This window comes from Chiloscyllium punctatum, chromosome 27 (assembly GCF_047496795.1).
Source record: "Chiloscyllium punctatum isolate Juve2018m chromosome 27, sChiPun1.3, whole genome shotgun sequence".
Lineage (NCBI taxonomy): Eukaryota > Metazoa > Chordata > Chondrichthyes > Orectolobiformes > Hemiscylliidae > Chiloscyllium > Chiloscyllium punctatum.
In genome coordinates this window covers 23,327,022-23,352,728 of record NC_092765.1, presented here as the reverse complement: position 1 = coordinate 23,352,728, position 25,707 = coordinate 23,327,022, and the positions used below count along the sequence as shown (strand labels likewise).

General features: G+C 42.2%; 1 protein-coding gene across 5 annotated transcripts in view; it reads right to left on the bottom strand.

The window, feature by feature from the left end:
• The window catches only part of LOC140453546 (amine sulfotransferase-like), a 33,609-nt gene extending 19,207 nt beyond the window's left edge, over nt 1-14,402 (bottom strand). The window contains exons 1-4 of one of the 5 annotated variants that reach the window (XM_072548326.1): nt 14,282-14,389; nt 13,712-13,820; nt 10,938-11,099; nt 3,290-3,486 (exon numbers count right to left, since the gene is read on the bottom strand). In XM_072548326.1, the coding sequence (XP_072404427.1) occupies nt 3,290-3,486; nt 10,938-11,085 (345 nt within the window). In that variant the 5' untranslated portion in view covers nt 11,086-11,099; nt 13,712-13,820; nt 14,282-14,389. Of the gene's footprint in view, nt 1-3,289; nt 3,487-10,937; nt 11,100-13,711; nt 13,821-14,281 lie in introns of all 5 variants that reach the window. The other 4 variants (XM_072548323.1, XM_072548325.1, XM_072548324.1 and 1 more) reach the window with 4 other exon arrangements.
• Between the last annotated feature and the right edge of the window lie 11,305 nt (nt 14,403-25,707).

The following is a 25,707-nucleotide window of genomic DNA, read 5'->3' as shown; positions in this document are numbered from 1 at the left end:
GGTCTTCAGCTCTATGCACACAGCTTTCCAGGACCACCTGAAAGTCCCAGGTAAAGCAGTGGGGATTAACAGGGCTGAACAATTGACAGGCAAGAAAGGCTTTAAATACTAACATATGACATTGCTTCCTAACTTATGTAAAAGAGCTTTGCCCACAAGTCTTGTTCTCAGAGTATTTCATCACTCCATGGGAGGTGATGTCCAAACCTTTGGAGGTCATTTACACTATTTAGCTTTTTTTTCGCCCTTGGCCTGCACTTTCCAGCTGACAGCCTTGTCATCAGCATGGCAGGTGTTTAGGAAACTCTATCTTAACAACTGTAAAAAAGGTAACTTCCCTTTAACTTCACACCTCTGCATAAAACAAAAGGAATGAAGATAGTGCTCTATCTTACAGAAGACAAAACCTTCAACAGTGGGCATACTGGCAGCAAATTAAAATTTTGCACAAGATGGAACCCCATGTTTAAGGAGACTCAGACATTCTGCTTGCTGGTTGCTGATAATTGCAAATGGGACACTGAACATGATTAGTTTCAATTCAAGATCCAGTACAGCTTAGGCAAATTACAATGCAAATGTTGAGGCCATTCACCGGAAGACTCCCCACCGGAAGAACAACCTGGGGCTAATTGAAGGCTGGTGGCTGGTACTCTGCCAATGAACAAAGTCAAAAGCAGCATTCTGTTCCCATTCCCTCTGACATACAGGTTACAATTCAGCCAAGTCCCTTCAATGCACATATGAGTGAGATCCAAACCGAGGTAGAGCCAGGAATAGTTTTGTTTGTGACATCTCTCTCAAAAAGGCCTCAGACAACTCAGCTGAATGACTTTGACCACACCACAACAAGAAGGCTCAACAGCTGCCAACCTGATGCCAGCTGATGAAGGAATCCAAACAGGCACAAACGCTGTTGAGATCCTGAAAAGGATCAGACAAGAGCAATAAGATTTCTGAAGGCTGCTCCATGACACTGAGAGAGAGGTGATGCAGCTCATGCTTCCTAACAGCCTCAAGTGGTAAGAATTAATTGGGGTTCATGATCAAGCACAACACCAAGCAATGGGAAAAATTACTGTCCTGATCAGAGAGCAGTGTTACTGCTTCTGGGTGGCTGCTGATATTGAGGAATACTGATGAAGTTGAGGGAGGTATACTTCTGTCAAGCAGCAATCAACCTCATCCTGGCATGGGATCCCTGGTGATCAAAAGATCTCAAGAGGTCCTTGCAGTGGGTTTTCCAGACTTTGACCCCAGCAATTAACAGGACCAAGCAGATTCTCATACACATGAATGTCTTCAAGTTTGTACAGGACATTCCCACCTATGATCAAAAGCCTAAATTATTGCCAACATATTACTGTGTTTCTCTGTTTCAGAGTTCCATGTTGGATTCACAGCAGTCAAGAATGCAATTTCAAAAGCAAGATCCTACAGGAGCTTTGCAAGGCCTACGGACATTGCCAGAGGGTAATCGTATGTGCCAACTATTCAACCACACGGTACAAGTTGGTTTATGAATCTGTGCAGACACATCTCTGGACCAGGAGAAAGTGAGGACTGCAGATGCTGGAGATCAGAGCTGAAAAATGTGTTGCTGGAAAAGCGCAGCAGGTCAGGCAGCATCCAAGGAGCAGAAGAATCAACTTTTCGGGTATAAGCCCTTCTTCAGGAATGAAGAGAGTGTGGCAAGCAGGCTAAGATAAAGGTAGGGAGGAGGGACTTGGGGGAGGAGCGTTGGGAATGCGATAGGTGGAAGGAGGTTAAGGTGAGGGTGATAGGCCGGAGAGGGGGTGGCGGCGGAGAGGTCGGGAAGAAGAGTGCAGGTCAAGAAGGCGGTGCTGAGTCCGAGGGTTGGGACTGAGATAAGGTGGGGGGAGGGGAAATGAGGAAACTGGAAAAATCTGCATTCATCCCCTGTGGTTGGAGGGTTCCTAGGCGGAAGATGAGGCGCTCTTTATCCAGGCGTCGTCGTGTTGCCATGGTCTGGTGATGGAGGAGGCCAAGGACCTGCATGTCCTTGGCGGAGTGGGAGGGGGAGTTAAAGTGTTCAGCCACGGGGTGGTTGGGTTGGTTGATGCAGGTGTCCCAGAGGTGTTCTCTGAAACGTTCCGCAAGTAGGCGGCCTGTCTCCCCAATGTAGAGGAGGCCACATCGGGTGCAGCGGATGCAGTAAATGATGTGTGTGGAGGTGCAGGTGAATTTGTGACGGATATGAAAGGATCCTTTGGGGCCTTGGAGGGAAGTGAGGGGGGAGGTGTGGGCACAAGTTTTGCATTTCTTGCGGTTGCAGGGGAAGGTGTCGGGAGTGGGGGTTGGGTTGGTGGGGGATACGGACCTGACGAGGGAGTCGTGGAGGGAGTGGTCTTTCCAGAACACTGATAGGGGAGGGGAGGGAAATATATTCTTGGTGGTGGGGTCTGTTTGGAGGTAGCGAAAATGACGAAGGATGATATGATGTATCTGGAGGTTGGTGGGGTGGTAGGTGAGGACCAATGGGGTTCTGTCCTGGTGGCGATTGGAGGGGTGGGGTTCAAGGGCAGAGGAGCGGGAAGTGGAGGAGATGCAGTGGAGAGCATAGTCAACCACGTCTGAGGGGAAATTCGGTATTGGAATTGGTCCTCGTGGGAGCAGATGCGGCGGAGGCGAAGGAATTGGGAATATGGGATGGCGTTTTTACAGGGGGCAGGGTGGGAGGAGGTGTAATCCCCAAGGGATCCTTCCATATCCATCACAAATTCACCTGCACCTCCACACACATCATTTACTGCATTCGCTGCACCCGATGTGGCCTCCTACTTGTGGAACGTTTCAGAGAACACCTCTGGGACACCCGCACCAACCAACCCAACCGCCCCATGGCTGAACATTTTAACTCCCCCTCCCACTCCGCCAAGGACATGCAGGTCCTGGGCCTCCTCCATCGCCAGACCATGGCAACACGACGCCTGGAGGAAGAGCGCCTCATCTTCCGCCTAGGAACCCTCCAACCACAAGGGATGAATGCAGATTTTTCCAGTTTCCTCATTTCGCCTCCCCCCACTCTATACTTAGCCACATAGAATGGTAATTTTAGGTTTTTACTTACTTGAGAGAAAAAAAATCACGTTCATGAAAGAAATATAACTAATATACTGCTAGAAATTAGAGATCTTGTATGGTTTGAGCTTATTTTCTGTATATTTGAACTTAATCTGAAAGATTGAGTGAAACAGGTAAGTACAATTTCACTGCACCAAATATCTTATTGAACTGCAATTATATTTAAAGTTAGTTTCAAACACACCTTGAACATTTTGTTTTTCACACAGTTTGGCACCATTTGGTAGTTTAAGTGTGTTGTCAATATCTGATAGTCCATGCTTTCAAGTTTGAATCGAACACTCTCCATCCATGGGGCTCTCTCGTAGAGGTTTATCACTTTTTTAGAATCATTGTCATTGCATAAAATCAGACTCATAATCTGCTGCATCCAAGTTGTTCCTGAACCAGGGAGATGTAAAATTGTTAATTAATAGAAAAACAGATTGGAAAAAGGTGCCTTAACTTCTCTATCTTGTTCACAACACTGGGTAAACCCCTCTGCTCATTTAACCCACTTCGCACTGTAATCTGTTAACTTTCAAGAGGCAAAGAACTACTCCAGATTTTACTATTTAAAGTCAAAATTATCAATTTTATTCTTTTAAGTCCTACAGAGAACATTAAAACAACAACTATTTACAACTGCTTTCTCTTAAACCTATCTTTTACCTCCCACTCTACAATACTGGTCCGATTGAAACAAAAATAACCCTGATTAAGATTTACAAAAAAAAATTCACTTTTCAAAACCAGCCAGCATTGTCGATTTTCCTCTGTATTTTCCAGGGTCATCTTCGGTATTCAGCTGCACAAATTTCTTATGAATAGGTCCCTTTCAGAGAGCTATTCTGCTGGCAGTCTTGGTGCTTGCTTGGCTGCTCTTGCCAGTTCTCCCCCTAACTGTTCAAAATGTCCAAAACTTCGGATCATTTCATTGGTTTGATGTTATCCCATACACTAAAATTCAAATTCCATTGAATTTTGATATCTGGGCATAATTTAAACTGATTGTCGAATTTGAATTTGTTTTTGTTCTATGGCAATGCAACTCCAGCCATTTGTTTCAATCAAATGTTACACTGTTAAATTGTTCAGCACACTTTGTGCTTCCAGTCAGTCCTTGTTAGCTTCCTCTCTCTCTCAAAGGTACAGTACACACCTACACCTTCATAACTCCTCCCCGTTAAGAAAAAATGAACCATCACAATGAAAAGATGCCTTTTTTCTCTCTCTCTATTGCTTAACCACATTACTGTGACATACACATAACTTTAATCTAAGCTCATATTAACTTCTTTCCACATTTATAAAGCATTGAATAGATACCTATCTCATCTCATCAGTTAAATCCGTGAGAACTCATCTGAGATTACGTTCTTACAACCCGCAACATGTACGATTTGTAAATTAAAAGTCTGTGACATAAAACTGCAAAGAAATAGTTTCATATTCTCGTCTTTAAATTGTTCCAAGAATGCAAGTGGATTGTGATCTGTGTACACAACCGTCTCCGACACATTGTTCGTGACGTACACATTACAATGTTATAAGGTCTGTACCAAACTCAATCGTTCTTTTTCGATCGTGGAGTATTTCTTCTGGTGGATGTTGAGTTTCTTCGAAAAGTAACCAATTGGCAGTTCAATCCCATCCTCATCTTCCTGTAGCAGTACAGCTCCAACTCCTATGACACAAGTATTGATGGGAACTTTGCAGGATTTTGAAAGGTTTGGTGTAGCTGAAACTGGTGCATGGTTAATATTGTTTTTAACTGCTCGAATGCCTCCTGGCATTGTTCTGTATATCAAAAGCTTGTGTTCTTCTTCAGAAAATCTATTATCGGTGCCACTACATTGCTGAGGTTTAGAACAAACTTCCAACTGAATCCGCTTAGTCACAAAAATTGAAGCACCTCTTTCTTTGAGGTTGGTCGTGGAAATTCCTCAATGGCCTTCATTTTTGCATCCCGTGGGGTCAACCGTCCATAACCAATGTTATGTCCCAAGAACATCACCTCTGCTTTCGCAAATTCAGTTTTGTTAAAGTTTATTACCAGTTTTGCTTCTTGTAGTCGTTCAAGGAGCTCTGCCAACTGTACCATGTGACCTTTCCAGGACTTACTAAAGATCACTACATCGTCCAAATATTGCATCATTTGTTAACCCAGCCACAACTCTGTTCACGAGTCTTTGGAATGTGGTAGGTGCATTCTTCATTCCAAAGAGCATGACTTTGAATTGATAGTGCCCATTTGGGGTTAGAAATGCAGAATTTTTTTTCGCTGTCTCTGATAAAGGTAGTAACCATGCAATAAGTCCAGTTTGGTGATATAACTGGCTTGTCCAACTTTCTCGATACAGTCCTCCAATTTCGGTACTGAATATGAGTCAAATTTTGCAACGGCGGTGACCTTTCAATAATCCACGCAAAATAGTTGAGTTCTGTCCAGTTTGGGAACAAAGATGATCAGCGAAGTCCACTTGCTCTGGCTCAGTTCGATCATATCCTCATTGTGCATGGCCCCCATCTCCTTCTTGACCTGTCTGCCTTTGAAATGATTATGCCGCTAGGGTTGCTGTTTTATCGGAGCAGTATTCCCTACATTTACTTCATGTGCAGTAGCATTAGTCGTCCCATCTGATTCTTAAGTATGTCCCTTTACTGCAGTAATGAACCTTTCAACTACGTCCATTGCTCCTGAGACAGATAGTTTATTAACCTATCCCATTCCTCAAGGACTTCTTGATTTTTTAACAAATTTTGAGGCAAATCAAAAGCCACATCATCTGGATTTGATTTCTCACTCTGCCGGGCATGAACTAATACCTGTTTCTCCAGTTCTTTCTCTCTAGTATAATACGGTTTCAACATGTTCACATGACATAACCGATACCATTTTTTCATATCTGGCATCTTTACTAAGTAGTTCACCTGACTCAACTTTTTCTCAATGTGATAGGGACCACTAAACCTGGCTTTGAAGGGACCTCCTATCACTGGTAACAGTACTAACACCTCATCCCCTTGGGAAAATGTCGGCGTCTTAAAGCTTTTATCAGCCACCTGCTTCATTCTATACTGTGCCCTCTTTGCATGCTGTTTGACTAAATCACCTACTTGATTTAATCTCTCCCTCACCTCCAATTTATAATCTAAGTTTGAGATCTCTGACTTTGGTCCTGTAAGTATCTCTTTGATTAGTTTCAAAGGGCTTCTCACTTCATGCCCAAATACTAACTTAAAGAGAGTAAACTGAGTAGATTCATTTGGGGTATCTCTCATGGCAGACAGTACAAAAGGGATACCTTTATCCCAATCATTCGGGTAATCCTGACAGTATGCTCTCAACATGTTCTTCAAGGTCTGAAGCCACCTTTCTAAAGCTCCCTGAGATTCAGGATGGTACACACTTGATTTAAAGTGCCGTATACGTAAGCTAGCCATGACCTTCTTAAACAGCCCAGCATTAAAATTAGATCTTTGATCTGACTGGATCTCTCTGGGTATCCCATACAGTGTGAAGAAAGCTATTAATTCCTCTACCACCATTTTTGCCTTAATAATGCACAATGGAATGCTTCTGGAAATCTGGTAGACGCATCCATTATGGTTAACATGTACTGGTTCCCACTTTTAATTCTCGGGAGGGGATGTACACAATCAATTATAAATCACATGAAATATTCTTCAAATGCGGGAATTTGCAGCAAGGGTGCTGGTTTTATTGCCACCTGTGACTTACCTACCATTTGGCATGTGTAACATGCACAGCAAAAGTTAACCATATCCTTCTGCATTCCAGGCCAATGAAAATGTTAACCAGAGTCTTTCGTAACCTCCTCCAGGTTGTTCATGTGCTACCCGTAACTCCTCCTGTCAATATGCTACCAGTAACACAGTCTGGTGCACTTCAGCCCATTTCTCCTCTGCACTAACCTGCTGTGATCTCCAGTTTCGGCTTAGGATTCTATCTTTCAGATAATATCCCTCTGGAATATTCTCTGCCTCCTTTTTTTTTACCTTTTATCGTCTTGTCTTGCTGTTGCAAGTCCCTTAGCCTTTCAAGACTAAACACTTTTGTCTTACCCTTTGACATTCAGGGTTTTCCTGCACCATTACATCAAACAGGGTGTCCTCTCCTGGCACTCATCCACAGATTTAATAAATAAGCACATCAACCCGGACTCAATATACCAACCACTGCAACGGACAGCTGGAACTGACAACTGGAAGCGGCAGATTCAAACCACTACAAATGCCGGAGGAAAGCTCACAGAAGCGCTTCACAGGAGGCTCCCAAGCACTGAGGATGTCACCTAGACAGGGGACGAAACATCTGCAACACAAATTCCCAGCTCGGTGAATACAACCACAACTGTGGTAAACACTTACCAGTGCTCTCTACTCTTGGTTTCATAATGTAGGATCTCCCCTTCTTCCAACTTCTATCCCTTACAGGCCGAAGTTCTGGTCAGAAACTTGTCTGATGTACCAACATGTATTAATCTGTGAATTCTGCTGCCCATCTTATTTCCTGAACTTTCTGTTCATCCATGTAAATTCTTACCATCTCTGGACGTGAGTTTTAATTTCCTCCAGCAGAATAATCTCTCTTAGAGTCTCATAGGTCTAATCTATCTTCAACGCTTGTATCCATCTATGAAAATGACTATTCTTTCCAACTCAACAGAAGTCTGACCTGGTTCCTTCTTTTTGTTTCTGAACCGCTGTCTATATGCTTCTGGTACCAGTTCATTAGCATTTAAAATAGCCTGTTTGACCCCTTCATAATCTCTTGAATGCAACGCTCCCCCCCCCCCCCATCTGACAGCTTAGCAAATACCTCACTGGCTCTGCCTACCAGTTTAGTCTGAATTAGCATTACCCATAAATACTTGGACCACCCCATCTACCTAGCCAATTTTTCAAATGAAGTGAAGAAGGCTTCAACATCTTTCTCATCAAAATGTGACGGAGTTTTGACATATTTGTATATATCACTATCTTTTTTAATCTCCATCCTGTTACCTTAACTTTGCTGACTAAGTCACAACTTCTCAAATTCAAATTCTCTCTCCTTTTCTCCCTCCTTTTCTTCTCTCTCTTTGCTCAGTTAAGCACTTTCTCTCTCTTCAATTTTCCTCTCTCTCTTCTCTCTCTCTTTATCTCTCCTTGCTCTCTGTCACTTTGTTTATCTTCTAACTCCATCTTCCTCAATTGTAATTTAAGTTTTTCTAACTCAACTGCACTTGTCTGTTTCCCTGACATAGCTAGTATTCGGTTAGTTCCCTTACAATTTCCATTTTACTTTTGTCCTTGGTTAAACCTCTTTGCTAATTCTAAGAGTATGGTCTTTTTCTTTTCTAAACTTCCTTGGCAAATTTGGGAATCATCTTCAAATCCCACAACCTCTTTAGTCATTTTCAAAGGTATTTCTCTCACTTTTAACTTAACTAACCACTGCTAACCGAAATTATACAAATTGTCTCACCTACGTTTTATTTAAAGATCTAGGACACTAATTGGCAAGTGTTTAAATGTACTGGGCTTTTCTTGTACCCCAAATCTATTCAAATCTGTGTAAATCTCAGAATGGACCCGTCTAAACCTGTTCAAATTACGGACGAGAGCCCCCAAACTATTATGAGACCGGGTATGCCCCTCTGCAAATTTAAACCCAACGTACACATAAGCTCACCTCGCATCGTAATCTGTTAGGTTTTGAGAGGCAGAGAACAATCCCAGATTTCACTATTTAAAATAAAAATTAACCATTTTATTCTTTAAATCCAACAGAGAATATTAAAACAACAACTATTTACAACTCCTTTCTCTTAAACCTATCTTTTACCTTTCACTCTACAATATTGCTCCGATTTAAAAAAAACAACCCCGATTAAGATTTGCAACATTTTAAAACCATCCAGCATTGTCAAATTTCCTCTGTAGATTTTCCTCGGTATTTTCCTGGGTCATCTTCATATTCTGCTGCACAAATTTCTTTTGGATAGGTCCCTTTCAGAGAGCTATTCTGCTGGCAGTCTTGGTGCTTGCTTGGCTGCTCTTGCCAGTTCTCCCCCTAATCTTTCAGAATGTCCAGTTTTATACCCCAAAACATCAGATAATTTCATTGGGTTGATGTCTTCCCAACAGTAAAATTCAAATTCCATTGAATTTTGTTATCTGGGGCATAATTTAAACTGATTGTTGAATTTGAATTTGTTTTTGTTCCATGGCAATGCAACTAGAGCTATGTTTCAACCAAATGTTACATTTTTAAATTGTTCAGCATACTCTGCTTTCAGTCAGTCCTTGCTAGCTTCCTCTCTCTCAAAGGTACAGTACACAACTACACTTTCATAACAACCCTCGTGTGGCAGGTTCATTATGCAATTTCTTTGTGACTTTACTCATAAAATTTATGAACTTACTACCAACTCAAATGTTATCAAATAAATAGCAACTCTTGAGTTCATGAGAGTGACTGTTCCATTCTTTCTGTCAGGGGGCACACATGCACTCAAAACAGGAGGATCAGAATACACGGGGGAATGTCATTGTTCTGAAACTGTCAGCAGCACACTGCCCACTGTGAAATAATTGAAATGCAACAGATATTCAACATGCTTGAACAAAATGGATTATGTCAGTCTCAGTCAAATTTTAAAATTCTTTCCATTATAGATTTAAGGGTTGCTGCCAAATCTAATTATTTACATCCAGAACAAACACTGGCTCCTGGCATCATCATATGAGATTAAGGTTTCCATTTACATTTCAAGTATCTTTAATAATGTGGAATGAATATACTTTAAGTCACATTAAGTTATAATTGCAATCTACAATGAGGTAGTTTCTTCAGAAAGAGCATTGTGGGTTCAATTCCCATTAGCGATTTGAGGGTACTATGAAGGGCTCTCCTTTTCAACCTCTTCCCTTGCCCTCAGGTTAAATCTCCCCAATCGCTTGTCTCTAATGAGAGAGCAGTCCCTATGATCTGCTAAGACTATTGCAACACAATCACAAAAGTGTCTGAAAATTTGGCAAGAGCACTGTACTTAGATGAGAGAAGTTAACAATATTGTACATGCATCGTGGACATCCAGTAGCAGAGAAAATGGGAAACACTGTGACATGTGTGTGGAGGTCAGCTGGCAACTGGACAGACCAGCCCAATCTATCAGATATTGCAAGAATTTTGGGCCAAAACTTCTGTTAATGCTATGCCTTGTCTGTCAGCTTCTAGGTTTGGTCAAGGAGACCAATGCTGAGAAAATTCTGATGTTAAATAGATTCTTTATATTTGTTTGCATTTGTTATCAACCATAATCTATTGTCAGTAAAAGTGACATTCTTTTGAGGGTCTCAAAAGAGAACTGATAATTATCTGAAAAGATCTTCACAGTTACTGGAAATAAATAGGGAATGAGACTTGGTGAATTGCTCTTGTGACACTTTGTGATATTCTCCATCACGGATTGGCACTGGTTATCTAAGCTAACAAGAACAAAGTAAATACCTGGGCAGCACTGTAGGTCCTGTAAATGTGATTAGCAGACACTGATTCCTGCTGCTTTCTACAACTCCATTTAAAATGAGGCATTCTGCATACCAACCAAGCCCAAGCGATAACAGAATTCAGTTTTTATGGGAGGCTGATATATAAAGAGTATGAATGTATTTTTATCACAGATTCACAGATCACCTTCATTCATGGATTCAACCCTCACAGGGAGTAGCTCATAAACAGAAGAGAAAATTAAAAGGCATAAATATATGTTAAACATTCTTTTGAAGTAATTGTTCAGCAACTCTGGACACAACAACATTAAATCACAACAGTTTCTCACCAGATTTGGGGTAAGTGATAAGGACTGGAATATGTGGATCTATGTTGAAATCTTTCAGCTCTTCAAGTCGCTCAGCTTTGTGTAACTGTGAACAGAATATGATGCCATTATGTCGAAAGTACGTCATTGGTTCTTCACTGTTTTCCATCGTGGAATTTTTATCTAAAAAGAAAATATTTACTTTAGGCTTCATTGTATACATTAGCAGCAGGCAATTGCAAGATCAATCCAGAATTCTGTAACATATTACAAGAATTATTATCCACGCCTTTACTTCAACAATTTGTGCCTTCTCTCAACATAAAGTCAGGAAAAATGTGTGGAGGTTCAAATCTCTGCCCCTTCTGCGTTACCCAAAGATATCCAGGAGTTTTTCTGAAAGCCGGAGAGGCTTGTTTTCCCCACCTTCCTACCCCACAGCCATCCTAGTCACCTGCCACCCACCATTCACCCACCCACTACCTACTAGCTACTTGCTTACTCACCCACTTCTACCATTTTCTCGCTCACCCAGCCAGTCACTCACATGGAGTACCAGCTGGGTACAGTATCACACAAGCCCAAAAGATAAAATGGTGCCATATGTACACTAGTGAAGCTAGCCATTTCATTTTTCTATCATGCAATAGGAACACGTGGTATTTTCCAATAACTGGACCAGGAATATATCACGTGTCACAGAATTGATATGATGCAGAAGGAGGATATTCAGGTCTGCAATGACTGTCTTTGATTTATTGTCAATTTCCTGACTTATTCTTCTACCTCTGGGCATTGATTATTCAAAACAATTGATTATTTCACGTTCCATATCATAATTCCAAAAACAAATTTCACCTCCAGACTCTGAGACCTAGGACTCTGCTTCTCCCTTTTACTTCCTGATCCTAAACTTCCTGATCTCCAGTCCGCAACCAGCAAGAATAGGCAACAATACCTCCTCCACGATAATTCTCAACACTTGTGGCCTGCAAGGCTATGTTCTAAGCTCCTTACTATCCTGCTTATGCACTCTCAAGATTATGTGGCCAAATTCCGCTCTAACTCCATTTAAACATTTGCTGATGACCCCACCATATAGTGGGTTGGATCTCAAACAACAACAAGACAGAGTACAGGAAGGAGATAGGCACCTTAGTGGCATGGTGTGAAGACAACAATCTCTCCCTCAATGTCCGCAAAACAAAGGAGCTAGCCATCGACTTCAGGAAGTGGAGTAGAGGTCATGTTCATGTGTGTAAATGGTGCTGAGGTGGAGGTGGTTAAAAGTTACATGTTTCTTGGAGTAAATGCCACCAATAATCTATCCTGATCCATGCACTTCAACGCTAATGTCAAAACACCTGCCTTTAACTTCCTCAAAAGGCTAAGGAAATTCAGCATGTCTGTAATGACTCATCAATCTTTACACAGAATTGTGTGTGTATATATATATATCAAAGTTATGGAGTTTCAAGTGGAAAAGTGTGTAGTGATTCACTTTGGAAGATGCAACAGGAATAAAGAGTATTGGGTTAATTGTTGGATTCTTGTTAGTGTAGATGAGCAAAGAGATCTTGGTGTCTATGTACGTAGATCCCTGGAAGTTGCCACCCAGGTTGATAGGGTTGTTAGGAAGGCATACTAACAGCTTTTGTTAGTAAAGGGATTGAGTTTCGGAGTCACGAGGTCATGCTGCAACTGTACAAATCTCTGGTGTGTCTGCACTTAGAGTATTGCACAGAGTTCTGGTCACTGCATTACAGGAAGAATGTGTAAGCTTTGGAGAGGGTTCAGAGGAGATTTACTAGGATGTTGCCTGGTCTGGAGGGAAGGTCTTAAGAGGAAAGGCTGAGGGACTTGAGGCAATTTTTATTAGAAGAAGATTGAGAGGTGACTTAATTGATACAAGATAATCAGAGGGTTAGATAGGGTGCCTTTTTCCTCAGATGATGATGGCTAGCACAAGAGGACATAACTTTAAATTGAGGGGTGATAGATATAGGACAGATGTCAGAGGAAGTTTCTTCACTCAGACAGTAGTAGGGCATGGAATGCACTGCCTGCAACAGTAGTAGGCTCTCCAACTTTAAGGGCATTTAAGTGGTCATTGGATAGACATATGGGTGAAAGTGGAATAGTGTAGGATATATGGGCTTCAGATTGGTTCCAGAGGTTAGCGCAATATCGAGGGCCGAAGGGCTTGATCTATGTTCAATAGAAAGCAACTTTTCTGGATATATATATGGCAATTCGGCTGCCCAAGACCACAAGAAATTACAAAGAATTGTAAATACAGCCACGTTCATCACAAAATGTCGCCATCCTTCCATTGACTTCGTTCCACTTCCAGCTGCCTGGGAAAACAGCCAACATAATTAAAGACCCACCTGACCCCGGTTAGACTCTTTTCCACCCTCTTACATTGGATAGATGATGCAAAAGTTTTAAAACACGTATCAAAGGATTTAATAACAGCTTCCTCCCTGCTGTTATCTGACTTATGAACGGACTTCTTATATATGAGAGTTGACCTTAATCTGCACCTTCTCTCTAGTTTTAACATTAAATTCTGCATTCTATTCTATTACCTTGATATATTTATGTAAGGTATGACTTGTCTGATTAGCACATAATACAATTCCTTTCACTGTATCTTGGTACATGTGACAATAATAAATCAAAACAAAAATAGAAACATTGAAAGTCATCTTGAATGCCTGAATTCAACCACAATCCTAAGTAGTGCATTCCTTACCCTAACTACTCATTGTGTAAAAAAAACAGTTTCTTACCTCACATTTGCATCTTGATTCTTTTACAAGTGGGAAAAGTTTCTCTCCATTTACTGTGTCCAGGCCCATCATGATTCCATAAACTTCCATCAATTCTCCTCTGAGCTTTCTCAAATCCAAACAAAAATGATCCAACTTTACCAATCTATTTTCACAATTGAAGTTTCTCATCCATGGAATCATTTTTAGGATTCTTTTTCTTCACTCACTCCAATGTATTCACAATCTTCCTAAGGGTGCAGTGTGCAGAAATGTATACTGTACTCCAGCTGAGGTTTAAGTAGTATTCCATAAACATTCAAGATACCTTCCCTGCTTTTGTACTCTATGCCTTTATCAAATAAGCCTAGAATACTCTACACTTTATGAGCAGCTCTCTCTACCTGTGCTTCCACCTTTAAAAATGTAATCACACACGTTCCAGTCCCTTTGCTTATGCACAACCTTTAGAGTAGGATCTTTGATTGTAAACCATCATTCTATATTCTTTGGATCACAAAGCATCACATTTTTGCATTGAAATTCATAAATCATCCGTCCGCCCATTTCACCAAGTTCCTGTGGTCTTACCATATTTCTGAGATCTTACATTTTGATTTCTTCTCTGAACAGAGTTCTCACTCTCTCAATCACAGCAGCAGCAGCAGCAGGTTGCCTCTCTCAATGGCAGCTGAACTCTTCTGGCCTCCCATCCTTCCTTGCACTGTTTTTAAAATTCACGGCCTTGAACTTACCCCTTAGTCTCTATTCATTTCTTTGAATATTCAATCAATAAAAATACTGTGGGTGTCATTGCCCATTTAATTCAATTGCCCAATTTGACCAAAGTACAAGCTACAGCGAACAGTACAACACAGAATTTTTTTTTCAAAATAAACACCAGTGTAAAACAAGCAACCAGTTAAATACTTTCTTGCAAATCAGCCGTCCTTGTACTAGCCCTTCCAATCACTTGAAACCCAGATCTGTAAACCCATTTTCAATTGGTTAAATCTTGTAACTAACCTGAGACAGGAAATAGCATAAAGTTGCTTGAGTAGTCACTGTACCCTCATGCACAGCCAAACTGGATGACCAAAGCACACCCAACTCAATATAACATTGAGCCATCAGGCACACAATATCACCAGGTAAAACAGCTTCTGTCATGGTAATGCCTCAATCTCTGGGCCAGAAATTCCAGTTACTTTCAAGTCATAACGTGTCATAACATGTCCCAACAAGTTGATGAAAATAACTATCACCAGGCTAACTTCAGATGTCACAACATCCATTTTCCCCACAGTAAGTCAGCCATGATTTGAAAATCCTCAGAGGATTACTTCTTAAAAGAAATTAAAAGCTTCCTTAAACTCTGTCTTCAACTTTTCTGATTGTTCCAGCCAAAAGTCCAATGATCACAAAATAGTTTGTTTTTTCCAGTTAAAAAAATCACACAACACCAGGCTATAGTCTAACAGGTTTAATTGGAAGCACTAGCTTTCGGAGCGCTGCTCCTTCAACCACCTGATGATGGAGCAGCACTCTGAAAGCTAGTGCTTCGAATTAAACCTGTTAGACTATAACCTGGTGTTGTGTGATTTTTAACTTTGTACACCCCAGTCCAACACCGGCATCTCCAAATCACAGTTTCCCCAGTGACAGAATGATCACAAAGTAGATTGTTTTCCCCAGTGACAGATCAAGTCAGTTGTTTACTATGAACTTTGTTCCAATTAAGTATCAGAAGGTAAACTTCGGACTCCAGACTTTTTTTTATAATATTGGTGTCAATTCCTTCCAATTCAACATTCCTTAAACACCAAAAAAATGGCTGTTTGAAATTTGATCCATCCAGGAAAGATCACAATGAAAACAAATGTGGGCATGGCTACAAGCTTTACTTTCAGATTTCAATACAGATTAACTTAATGGACATTGACAATGTGGGTAGCTCTTAATGTGCACAAATTTGATCATAATCAACAGAATTAACCTGACACAAATTTCACAATTTTATAACATCTGGATGATGCAATAGCTGAACAGCTCACTACATCAGAACCGTCCAAAACCACGACAAAACAGCTGAAATTGCAATCCATGAGGGATTTGCTCTCACTAGTTTTATTCATGCAGGAAGAGAAAGGAAAACCTGCAGATCATCCCATTTTAAAAATTGGAGAAGCTGTTTCACAGATTAATTGTGAAATGGTGGAGAACTTTGAACTTAGATGGTAATCAACTAAATGGCAGCATTAGGAAAGAATATCAGCAATGTACAAATTCACGGAAATTTACAGGTTGTTCTGCTGTAGCGCACGTTTCATTAGCATGAATTTGCTATAATACGATTGACGAATTCGTTCCTAAAGCATGATGTTTTAAAGCTTGTACTGGTTATAACGTGATTCCAGCCCCATGAGTTTAAATGGTGCTGTTCTTACATGACTTTCTTATAACACAGGGTTTCCTGAGAACAGAACTACTGCTTTATAGCAGAACTGACTGGCTTTTCAATAAAATTAAGTGCAAAAATTTAATCTTTGGATTTAAAGACAGCTTGTTGCATGGTTTTAGGTTTTAATATGTTACACTGTAAGAAGATAATTTCGAGTTGTAACATATATTAGCCAGATAGAAAACAGTGCATGTGCACCAATCTGTTCAAATTGGTGCAGATCATTGAAGTTTTCATAGCCCAGCCTAATTTAACTGCAGTCAGACTTTTCATGCCATTCATGCTGTCCAATGGACAATTCTCCATGTGGGGAAATCTGAAAGTTTTGAGTTTGCCATTAATTAAAGGCAACCTGGAAAATTAAAAGATAGGTATACTTTTCTGTGATGTCCAGTGGATTTTCACACTTAGGATTTTCAGAAAATTGACTTAATTCATTACATCAAATTTGCTACAATTCAGCTCCTCACAGATAAAAATCAATCAGAAGAGCAAAGTTTGTTTCCTTTCAACGGTTGGCATGTGGCTGGACAAATGTTTCTGCAGCAAATAGATAAAGACCTCAGAAGTTGTAAAATCGTCTTAAGAATTATTCTCAGGACTTGTTCTTTGGGTATAACCTTATCAGCATTGGCAGTGGAAGAATTTCCTTCATGTCACACACCATTGCATTATTATACTTGAATCACAAACCCACTATCAGTTCTGTGGTTCCCAAATCATTTTTCAATTATAACAAAATACTTCATTGCATCTTGTTGTCTTTGCACATTCTCAAAACCTCCTTTCATGCTCTCAAACAATTCTGCCTCTTGGTTATGCCAGCAAATTCTTTCTACTGTCATGTATTCTGTTTTAAGCTGCCTCAGAATAGGACAGACGCCAATCCACACATACTGCCTGAAAAACGGATGCACAACAGATTGGGTAGAAGGAGAAGAGAAGGCTTTGCTGCCTCTGACCCTGGTGTCTGTGGGAACATCTGCCACCATTCTGATTGACAGAGAGCAAGCTGGCAGCAGGGAGATGGTCTGAATGGAGGCGATGATCAGCAATTTGTTCATGAATTGATTCTTTCTTTTCACTTAACAATTTCATGCAGTCAGCCTGGTGGGCTATTGGACTGCCACTCTTTGCTCCTGCTTAATGTTAGCATGATATGTTAACCTCAGCTTGTCCAATCTTTCTTGTACGTGGGTGTCACATTTCATTTACACTGTCAGTTGGGTTTGCGTGCAGTGAGCAAATCTCACAAAGATAAGGTTTGCAACAGCATGTGTCTTGGGAGTGGTGGAGGAAGACAATTTCAAAATATGAATTGATCATTTAAATCAATAATTAACACAAATTACCATTCAAACATGCAAGGCATTCAAGCAAATTAACAAAGCCCCTTATTTTGTTTCGGATGCAAAGTGAGAATGAATAAACTTTAGGTCTTGACCATCAGAAAATGGTGCAGAGATAGGGGTTGCTGAGCTAAGGAGTAGAATAACCAGGTACAGCCTGGCGGGACAACCTCCAATCTTGCAGGCAGGGAATGGAAGGGAAGACGTGTACAGGACAATCCAAATCATTTCATCTGCCACTCCATCAGTAATTCACTCTTCCATCAACATTTCTTTCCCAGGCATCTGCTCTCCGCGCACACTTCCAGTTGCTCTCATTCACCAACCCACTCCAGTCAGTTTCTCACTCAGGGTCATCTACATCTCTCAGCCCCTCATTCACTGTGTCACCCACACCCTCCAGCCCCTCAGTCACTCACCGAGTCACTCACACCTCCCAGTCCCTCACTCACTCACGGAGAGACTCACACCTCCCAGTCCCTTTCTCACTCAGCGATTCACCCCCACCTCCCAGTCCCTTACTCACTCACCGAGTCACTTCCATCTCCCTGCCTCTCACTCACTTATGGAGTCACCCACACGTCCCAGTCCCTTACTCACTCACTGAGTTAACCACTCACCAAGTCACCCACACTTCCTAGTCCCTCACTCACTCACCAATTCGCCCACACATCCCAGTCAGTTGTTTGCGTGCGCACAGCTCCCCAGTTGCTCGCCTATTCTCTCATCCAGCCATGCACCTGTCTTCATCGCTAGCTTAGCATATCATGCCTCCCTGTCAATTGCTCCTCCACTTAATCCTGTAGCCACCTAGCTTGTCTGCTCACCCACCCTGTTATCCATTGCTCTTGCATACACCAACAAAGTTACCCAGTACCTTCAATTTTCTGGCACACTCATCTGCACAGTCAGCCGCCCTTCCCAGACCCTCACTCACCCAATCAACCAGTCACTTTGCCCTCCCACTCGGCCACCTTGCCATTCACTCACACATGCATCCTCCCCTCCATTCACTAACTCACTGACTTTACCGTCTCACTTCACTTGTTCACACGCTTCATTGGTTTACCAAGCCACTCTCTCCACCCATTTATGCCATCCTTCCCCCAGTTACCAATCCCTCCCATTCCTCTCACATCTACATCTGCCCCTCAGTCCCTCACACCAAAACCCACTATTCCACTCTCTCACCTGCATGGACGTTCTGTAAGTCACTTAGATAATGATACACACCTCCAGATGCTCAGTCATGCACCAATCATAGTCGGTGTGTCATCTGCTCAAACAGTCATTCATCTCCACCACCTTTATTCCTGATGAAGGGCTTTTGTCCGAAACGTCGATTTCGCTGCTCGTTGGATGCTGCCTGAACTGCTGTGCTCTTCCAGCACCACTAATCCAGTATTTGGTTTTCAGCATCTGCAGTCATTGTTTTTACCTTGTTGATTTTAACCCTACTGCGAATCCTCTTGCAAGGATGCCTGCCTTGAAGGAGTTTTCCTCCTCTCTCTACAAGAATCTCAGGGAGTCCCTCTCCCACTGCAACTCCCAGGTCATTTCCTCTGCTCTGAAGCTCTTCAACCATGTTGTGCCTCCTTGACCTATCACCTTCATCTCCTCCCCCACTCACCCATTGTACTCTATGCTACTCTCTCCCCACCCCCACCCTCCTCTAGCTTATCTCTCCACGCTCCAGGGTCACTGCCTTTATTCCTGATGACGGGCTTTTGTCCGAAACGTCAATTTCGCTGCTCGTTGGATGCTGCCTGAACTGCTGTGCTCTTCCAGCACCTCTAATCCAGTATTTGGTTTTCAGCATCTGCAGTCATTGTTTTTACCTCCACCAATTTCTGTCCTGGTCACTCCTCCCCATTCCTCCCTGTCCCTTCTTCGCCACACCGTACACACCCTTCCTGGTCATTTGATCACTCATTTTCTACCTACCCCTCCTAATCACTGGCTTGCTCTCACAGTCACTCATTCATTCCCTACCCACCCTTCCCAGTCACTCACTTGCTTACCCCTTATGTATGTATAGTTCCCTATCACTTGCTTGCACTCTCCCTCACCTACTTTTCCTGGTCACTCACTTGCTCACTAGATACCCATCTCTCCCTGTCATTCGCACATTCAACCCTACTCAACAGTCCTGTTCACCTATTCACCCTCCGAGTCCCATGCTTAATCATCGCCTCCTCCCAATCACTAACTCAATGCCTCTTCATGCTTCACTCACTCATCTGCCCATGTTCCATTCACAGTCACTCGTGACTCAACCCTCCCATCACTCTTTCTGCTTACATTCATACATATGCTCGCTTACCCACCTCATAAGTCCACCAGTCATTCACTCACTCTCCATCCACACTTCGCGCAGCCAACCAACCAGCTGGTAACTCAGTTATTCTGCCAATCATACACTCACCAGGAATAGTTAATTATGGTTAATAATGTGTGAATATGTGAAAGTGGGGATCTGGTAGTCAATGGATAAGTTTTATGAAAGTTAGTTAACTGAAATAAAACTCTCACTGAAAGTGTGAACTTAGATTCTGTTCAAAACTGTTATCTTCAACTAAATAATGGTGGTAGCAGAGGATAGTGAGTGAAAATGTAACGTTTCAGGGTATGATTACCCACCTCTGTTTTCTAAAGATGCTCTTTATGACCAGTGGAAGAACCAAGTAATTACATTACTTAAAGAGTGGAAACAAGGTATGTCCCAGCTATTGATGTCTTCATGGCAGAACCTTTCAGTTGAGCAGTATTAGAAAGTGATGGATATCTACTGCATGAGGAATAGACTGGCTGAAATGCTACTTGGACTCTGAGGAAAAAGAATCAGGAGAAAGTTAAGCATTTGAAGAGTTCTGTCAGTTTCAGACATGAGGATAATGGCATACTAAAATCTTTTCAAGAGCAAACGTTCTCTTTAATATACCCAGAGTCAATAATTCTGAAGTTGGTTTTTCAGACCATTGACCACGAAGTGTGTTTTCTCTTTCATCCTCTATACATTGGAGTGGTTATCCATAATACCAAAGTGTTCCTGACACAGATATGTTATGTATTGTCAGCTCAACAGGCCACAGGAAATATCTGTGCCTGAACCACTCAGCAGGCAGGGGATATGGGGGAAGGGCAGGTGGAGACTGCAGCTGATGGAGTGGAGTTTTCCCTCACTGGCAGTGTCTGTAGAGAAGGCTTTCTTAGTCACTGCTCCTTTCTGATAGTCGCTTCATCACCACTACCTTACCACCCAACCCTCTCTAGCTGCCATTCTGCCTAATTCAACCATTTAAAAGTGAGTACAGGTAGACAACCTTGTATCTGAAATCCTGAAATCTGAAAAGCTCCAAAATCCAAAGGTTTTTTTGTAAAGTTTTTATCTCATTAACAAGGTTGTTTGGGATGCAGTTAATCCAACTCCACACCCACTCGATGCAAGTCACTCAGATGCGACTTGGGTGGGTGTGGCCCAATACTGGCAGACCTCAATTCTGTCTCAGGACCCGTTACTCACAGTGAGTCTACTATTCAGTAAGATTTTCGAAAAATTCCGAATTCTGAAAATCAGCTGATCCTGAGCATTTCAGATAAAGGATTGTATACCTGTACTGAAAAATAAGTTTCCAAATTGAATTTATCAATATATTCTTTATATAGTCTATAGTTTGCATGATATACTCCTCTGTGTAATAAACATCTGTCTTTTTAAAAGTTCACACCTCATAAGTATTTAAAAGACTGTATTTCTTACAAATGTTAACCCATGAAATCTTATACAAGATGCAATCTTCATCACTGTCAAACCAATGGGCATTAAGTTCACACTTTGTTGCAGACTTTGTTTTTTTGTCAGGAAATGACTTTGCCAAGGCCAGCACTTATTTACTCTTTAGTAAAACCATAACCAGAATAAACATATCCAATCCGGTGGTGGATAATCATGTCAACACTCGAAATGCATCGTCAGCCATTTGTCTATCACAAATGTAATTCTGATTAGTCTTCTGACCTTTTTTTCACTTGTTTTCAATCTTGACCTTGAGGCATCCATTTGTTTGTCCTGTGTAAAAGAACAATGATACTTTGCTTGACAATAAGTTTATTCAGAGAATGCAATATTTGACACCTCTGTTTCCTGCCTTCCAAACCAGCTTCGCTTTATATAAATATGCAAATAAGGAAGAAGAGTAGACCACTGGGCCCTTCAAGCTTTCTCCATCATTTAATAAGACTATGGCTGATCTGACTTTAACCTCAACTTTACATTCCTGCATATCTTCGCTAATCTTTCATCCCATGTGAAATAACATCACGGAAATAACTTTATGGTAAACCATCACCAAGTCACCCTTTATTAACACGTGCATGGTGCATGGACTCTGACTAGTCAGCTCAGAGACAGTCCCTCCAGTGAGGAGGATCCCTGAGATTCCTGTTACTTCTTTTTCACTCTGGACTCTCTGATTGGCACAGATTAACAACCCCAATCAGGGAGCCCACACTCAATGAGGTATACCTGGCTAACCCCAGTCCAATAACTACACCACGGTAATCAAGAATCTATCTAACTCTGCCTTAAAAATATTTTTAAAATTAAATTGAAAAGCAGGACAAAAATGTAATAAACTCCAGATCACTACCTGAACAATGAGCTAATTAGCACAAGGTCAGTATGATTAAACAGGCAAATGCATGGCTCACACTGGTGTGGAAGAAACAGGTAGGTAAAAACAATGACTGCAGATGCTGGAAACCAGATTCTGGATTAGTGGTGCTGGAAGAGCACAGCAGTTCAAGCAGCATCCAAAGAGCAGCGAAATCAACGTTTCGGGCAAAAGCCCTTCATCAGGAATAAAGGCAGTGAGCCTGAAGCGTGGAGAGATAAGCTAAGGAGAGATAAGGAGGGTGGGGGTGGTGAGAAAGTAGCATAAGAGCTTCAGGGCAGAGGAAATGGCCTAGGAATTGCAGTGGGAGAGGAACTCCCTGAGATTCTTGTAGAGAGAGAGGAGGAAAACAGGTTCCAATTTGTGAGACATCAAACAACCAAATTTACAGCCTCATTTTATAAGTGCCCAAAAAGCTTAATTAAATAAGATCTATGTATCTTAAGAGTAAAATTAATACACCTTTGTTGTAGCAAGATTAATAAAACTCAAATTAGGAAGCAAGCCAATCAAATTTATGAAGTCAAAAGCTTTTGGGAGGGGCAGCATTGTCTGACCCTAACCATGGGACTTGACCACGCCATCTCTCTCAGAACAACAGGTACAGCAGTTTTTTATAGTCTGGATGACGTGTACAACAAAAGCCCGCAAAAGATGGTTTCCTGTGTTCTGCACATGCTCACGCAGAGATCACTGTTTCCGGGATCAGCATACCATGCCGCTGTGTTCAGCCAATATTTCTTTTTTAGTTCGTTTCTGTTTTCAGTCCTCCCTTGTGGTCTGAGACATGCAGGAGTGTGATGAACAGACCACCTACATCCAGTAACCGTCAGTGGGGCCAGAAAGGGGTCACTCCCAGGTGATTCAACGTGGAGGCTAGCACCCGTCATAATTCTCGCCGTCAAAACTTTCCAACATTGGTTAAGGACAGCCATAACAACACAACAAGAGATGACAAAAACAATGTACATGATGAAGGCATGCAAAGGTACGAGCCCTTACATCCTCCTCGTAGCCATCCTAGTCACCCCGGGGGATGATAATAATGAAGCTGTTTCTTTTCCTGCCGGATCTTATCGGCCTCCAGGTGGATATGATCTGCTAGGTTAGTTGTATTGTCTGAGGCGTACGGAATGTGTGTGCAGCACTCGGGGCCAATAACAGCACAAGTGCCACCTTGTGCTGATAGCAAATAGTCAATGGCCAAATGCTTCTGCATTGCAACACTACAGGTGGTAATAATGTCAGCCGCCCTTCCAGAGATGGCCGTGCTAACAGCTGCAAAGCCAGCGGCAGTCTCATTAGCCAGCCTTTCCAAGGTTGAGGCCATATTGATCAGTTCCCTAGCAGCCTTAGCAGTCCCATCGACGGGGAAGACGATTGTAAAGAATCGCTCAGTCTCAGTGATGGACCATTTGGATCGAAGTAGGTGTATGTTGGGATGAAGGCGGAGGGAACTGTAATGGCGAACAAAAGGGACCATATAGGCAAGGTAGCAAGATCTGGATCAATCCAGAGGGACCCAAGGGTAGACCTTGCGACCACGAGACCATAGACAAAATAAATACCATTGTATGTCCTCGGATAATCAGTCTGAATTGTGGTCCAAATGGTTTTGAACATTTTACCTGTGGTCATACTTTCAGAAAGAAACAATCGGCAGCCGGACGAGGTAAGGAGCAGGGAATGGGAACATTCGCTGGTTCCAGCATTCCACCCTTGTAATTGTAATTGAAGTACAATTACATTTAAAACAAATAGTCCCCGTGGGCATTCATTCATCTGTGGTGTTTGTGAGGGACAGAGCCAGGGGCATTTGAGAAAGGATGTAGTGAGGCTGAAACCAACCATTATACTTTTGCATGTTATAACCTGCAGTCTCCCAGGTGACATTGGCAACAGAAATGGTCTGGTCAGGGCCTCGCATGAGTGACTCATGAGATTCTCTGTCAGACTTACCCACCCCCCGTCAAATGGATAATTGTGAGGATCGCTCCTAGTCCAACCACCATTCTGCCGTCTCTGATTTATTAAATGGAATGGGTCTGCCCCCACTCGAGTATGAGGGGATTTGAGTACAAGCCCAGCATTTAGAGATGGTATTTTGCTGCACATGCATATAGAACATGTATAGGTAAGTATTAACATGTAACCCGTGCCTACTCCGGGAAGCAACTCATCCAGTAAAATGGGTCCCCTGGTTGGAGTCCAATCCGGGATGGCAAACCCTTGCCCGTCTGTCACCCCGCCCCCCACCCGCCACCGGAATCACCTGCTCAGCTAAAATCCTTGCCACAATGATGGTTGAGCAATTCTGGGTAGGGTAGGCCTCGACCCACCAGGTGAATTGGTCAATAATCACAGGGCAATACATCTTCCCATGGGATTGGGGAAATGGTCCCGTAAAATCTATTTGTACATGCTCCCAAGCCCCTTTTGGACATGGCTGGTGCCCCATTCTAATTTTAATGGGCCTGCTTGGGTTGTGCTGGGCACACATCACACAGCAATGACAGATTCTGTCCATGTCCTTCCACCACCATTCCTTCCCGATGCTAGATATCGTAGCATCACGCCCCATGTGCAAAACGCCGTGATGTAATTGCATAAGAGTATGTTGGATGTATACGGGGGCCAGGACCTCAATCTCCAGACACCTTTCTCGTCTGGCGTGGACCCCTGCACCTTCCACCTGGCACATTCACCCTCAGGGGTACCAGTGTGCCAGGGGTAATGCTTATGGTGGGGCCATCCTCAGCAAAGATGGCAGACCAAGAATGGATGTCTTCTGTCTCTAGGGCTGATTGAGCAGCTTTGTCAACAACCTGGTTCCCCTTAAAAGTGTGCCACTCGAGATTCTATTTATCTGGTTTCCTCTGGTGAGCCTTGACCTTCAACACTGCAGTCTTTGATGGGAGCTTGCTAGCCTCCTAGAATGTAGAACATAGAACACAGAAAAGTACAGTACGATATTGTACCAAGGTTTAATTCTAATCTAAAATAAAATAACCTAAAATAACCTAACCTGAGCACCCCTCAATTCACTGCTCAATGTGCGTGTCCGGCAGACGCTTAAATGTCCTTAATGACTCTACTGTCACCACCGCCACTGGCAATGCAGTCCATGCATTCACAACTCTGCGTAAATAACCTACATCTGATGTCTCCTCTATTATTTCCTCCCAACGTCTAAAACTATGACCCCTCGTGCCAGTCAATCCTGCCCTGGGGAGAAGTCTCTGGTTTTCAACTCTAACCATGCCTCTCATTACCTTGATCAGGTCACCTTTCTTCCTCCTCCTCTCCAGAGAGAAAAGTTCGGGCTTATCAACCTCTCGTCATAAGACAAGCCCTCCAGTCCAGGCAGCATCCTGGTAAACTTTCTTTGCACCCTCTCCAAAGCCTCCATATCTTTCCAATAACAGGATGACCAGAACTGGACACAATATTCCCAGTCTGGTCTCACCAGGATTTTGTAGAGTTGCAGCAAAACCTCACGGCTCTTAAACTCGACCTCCCATTAATGAAAGCCAA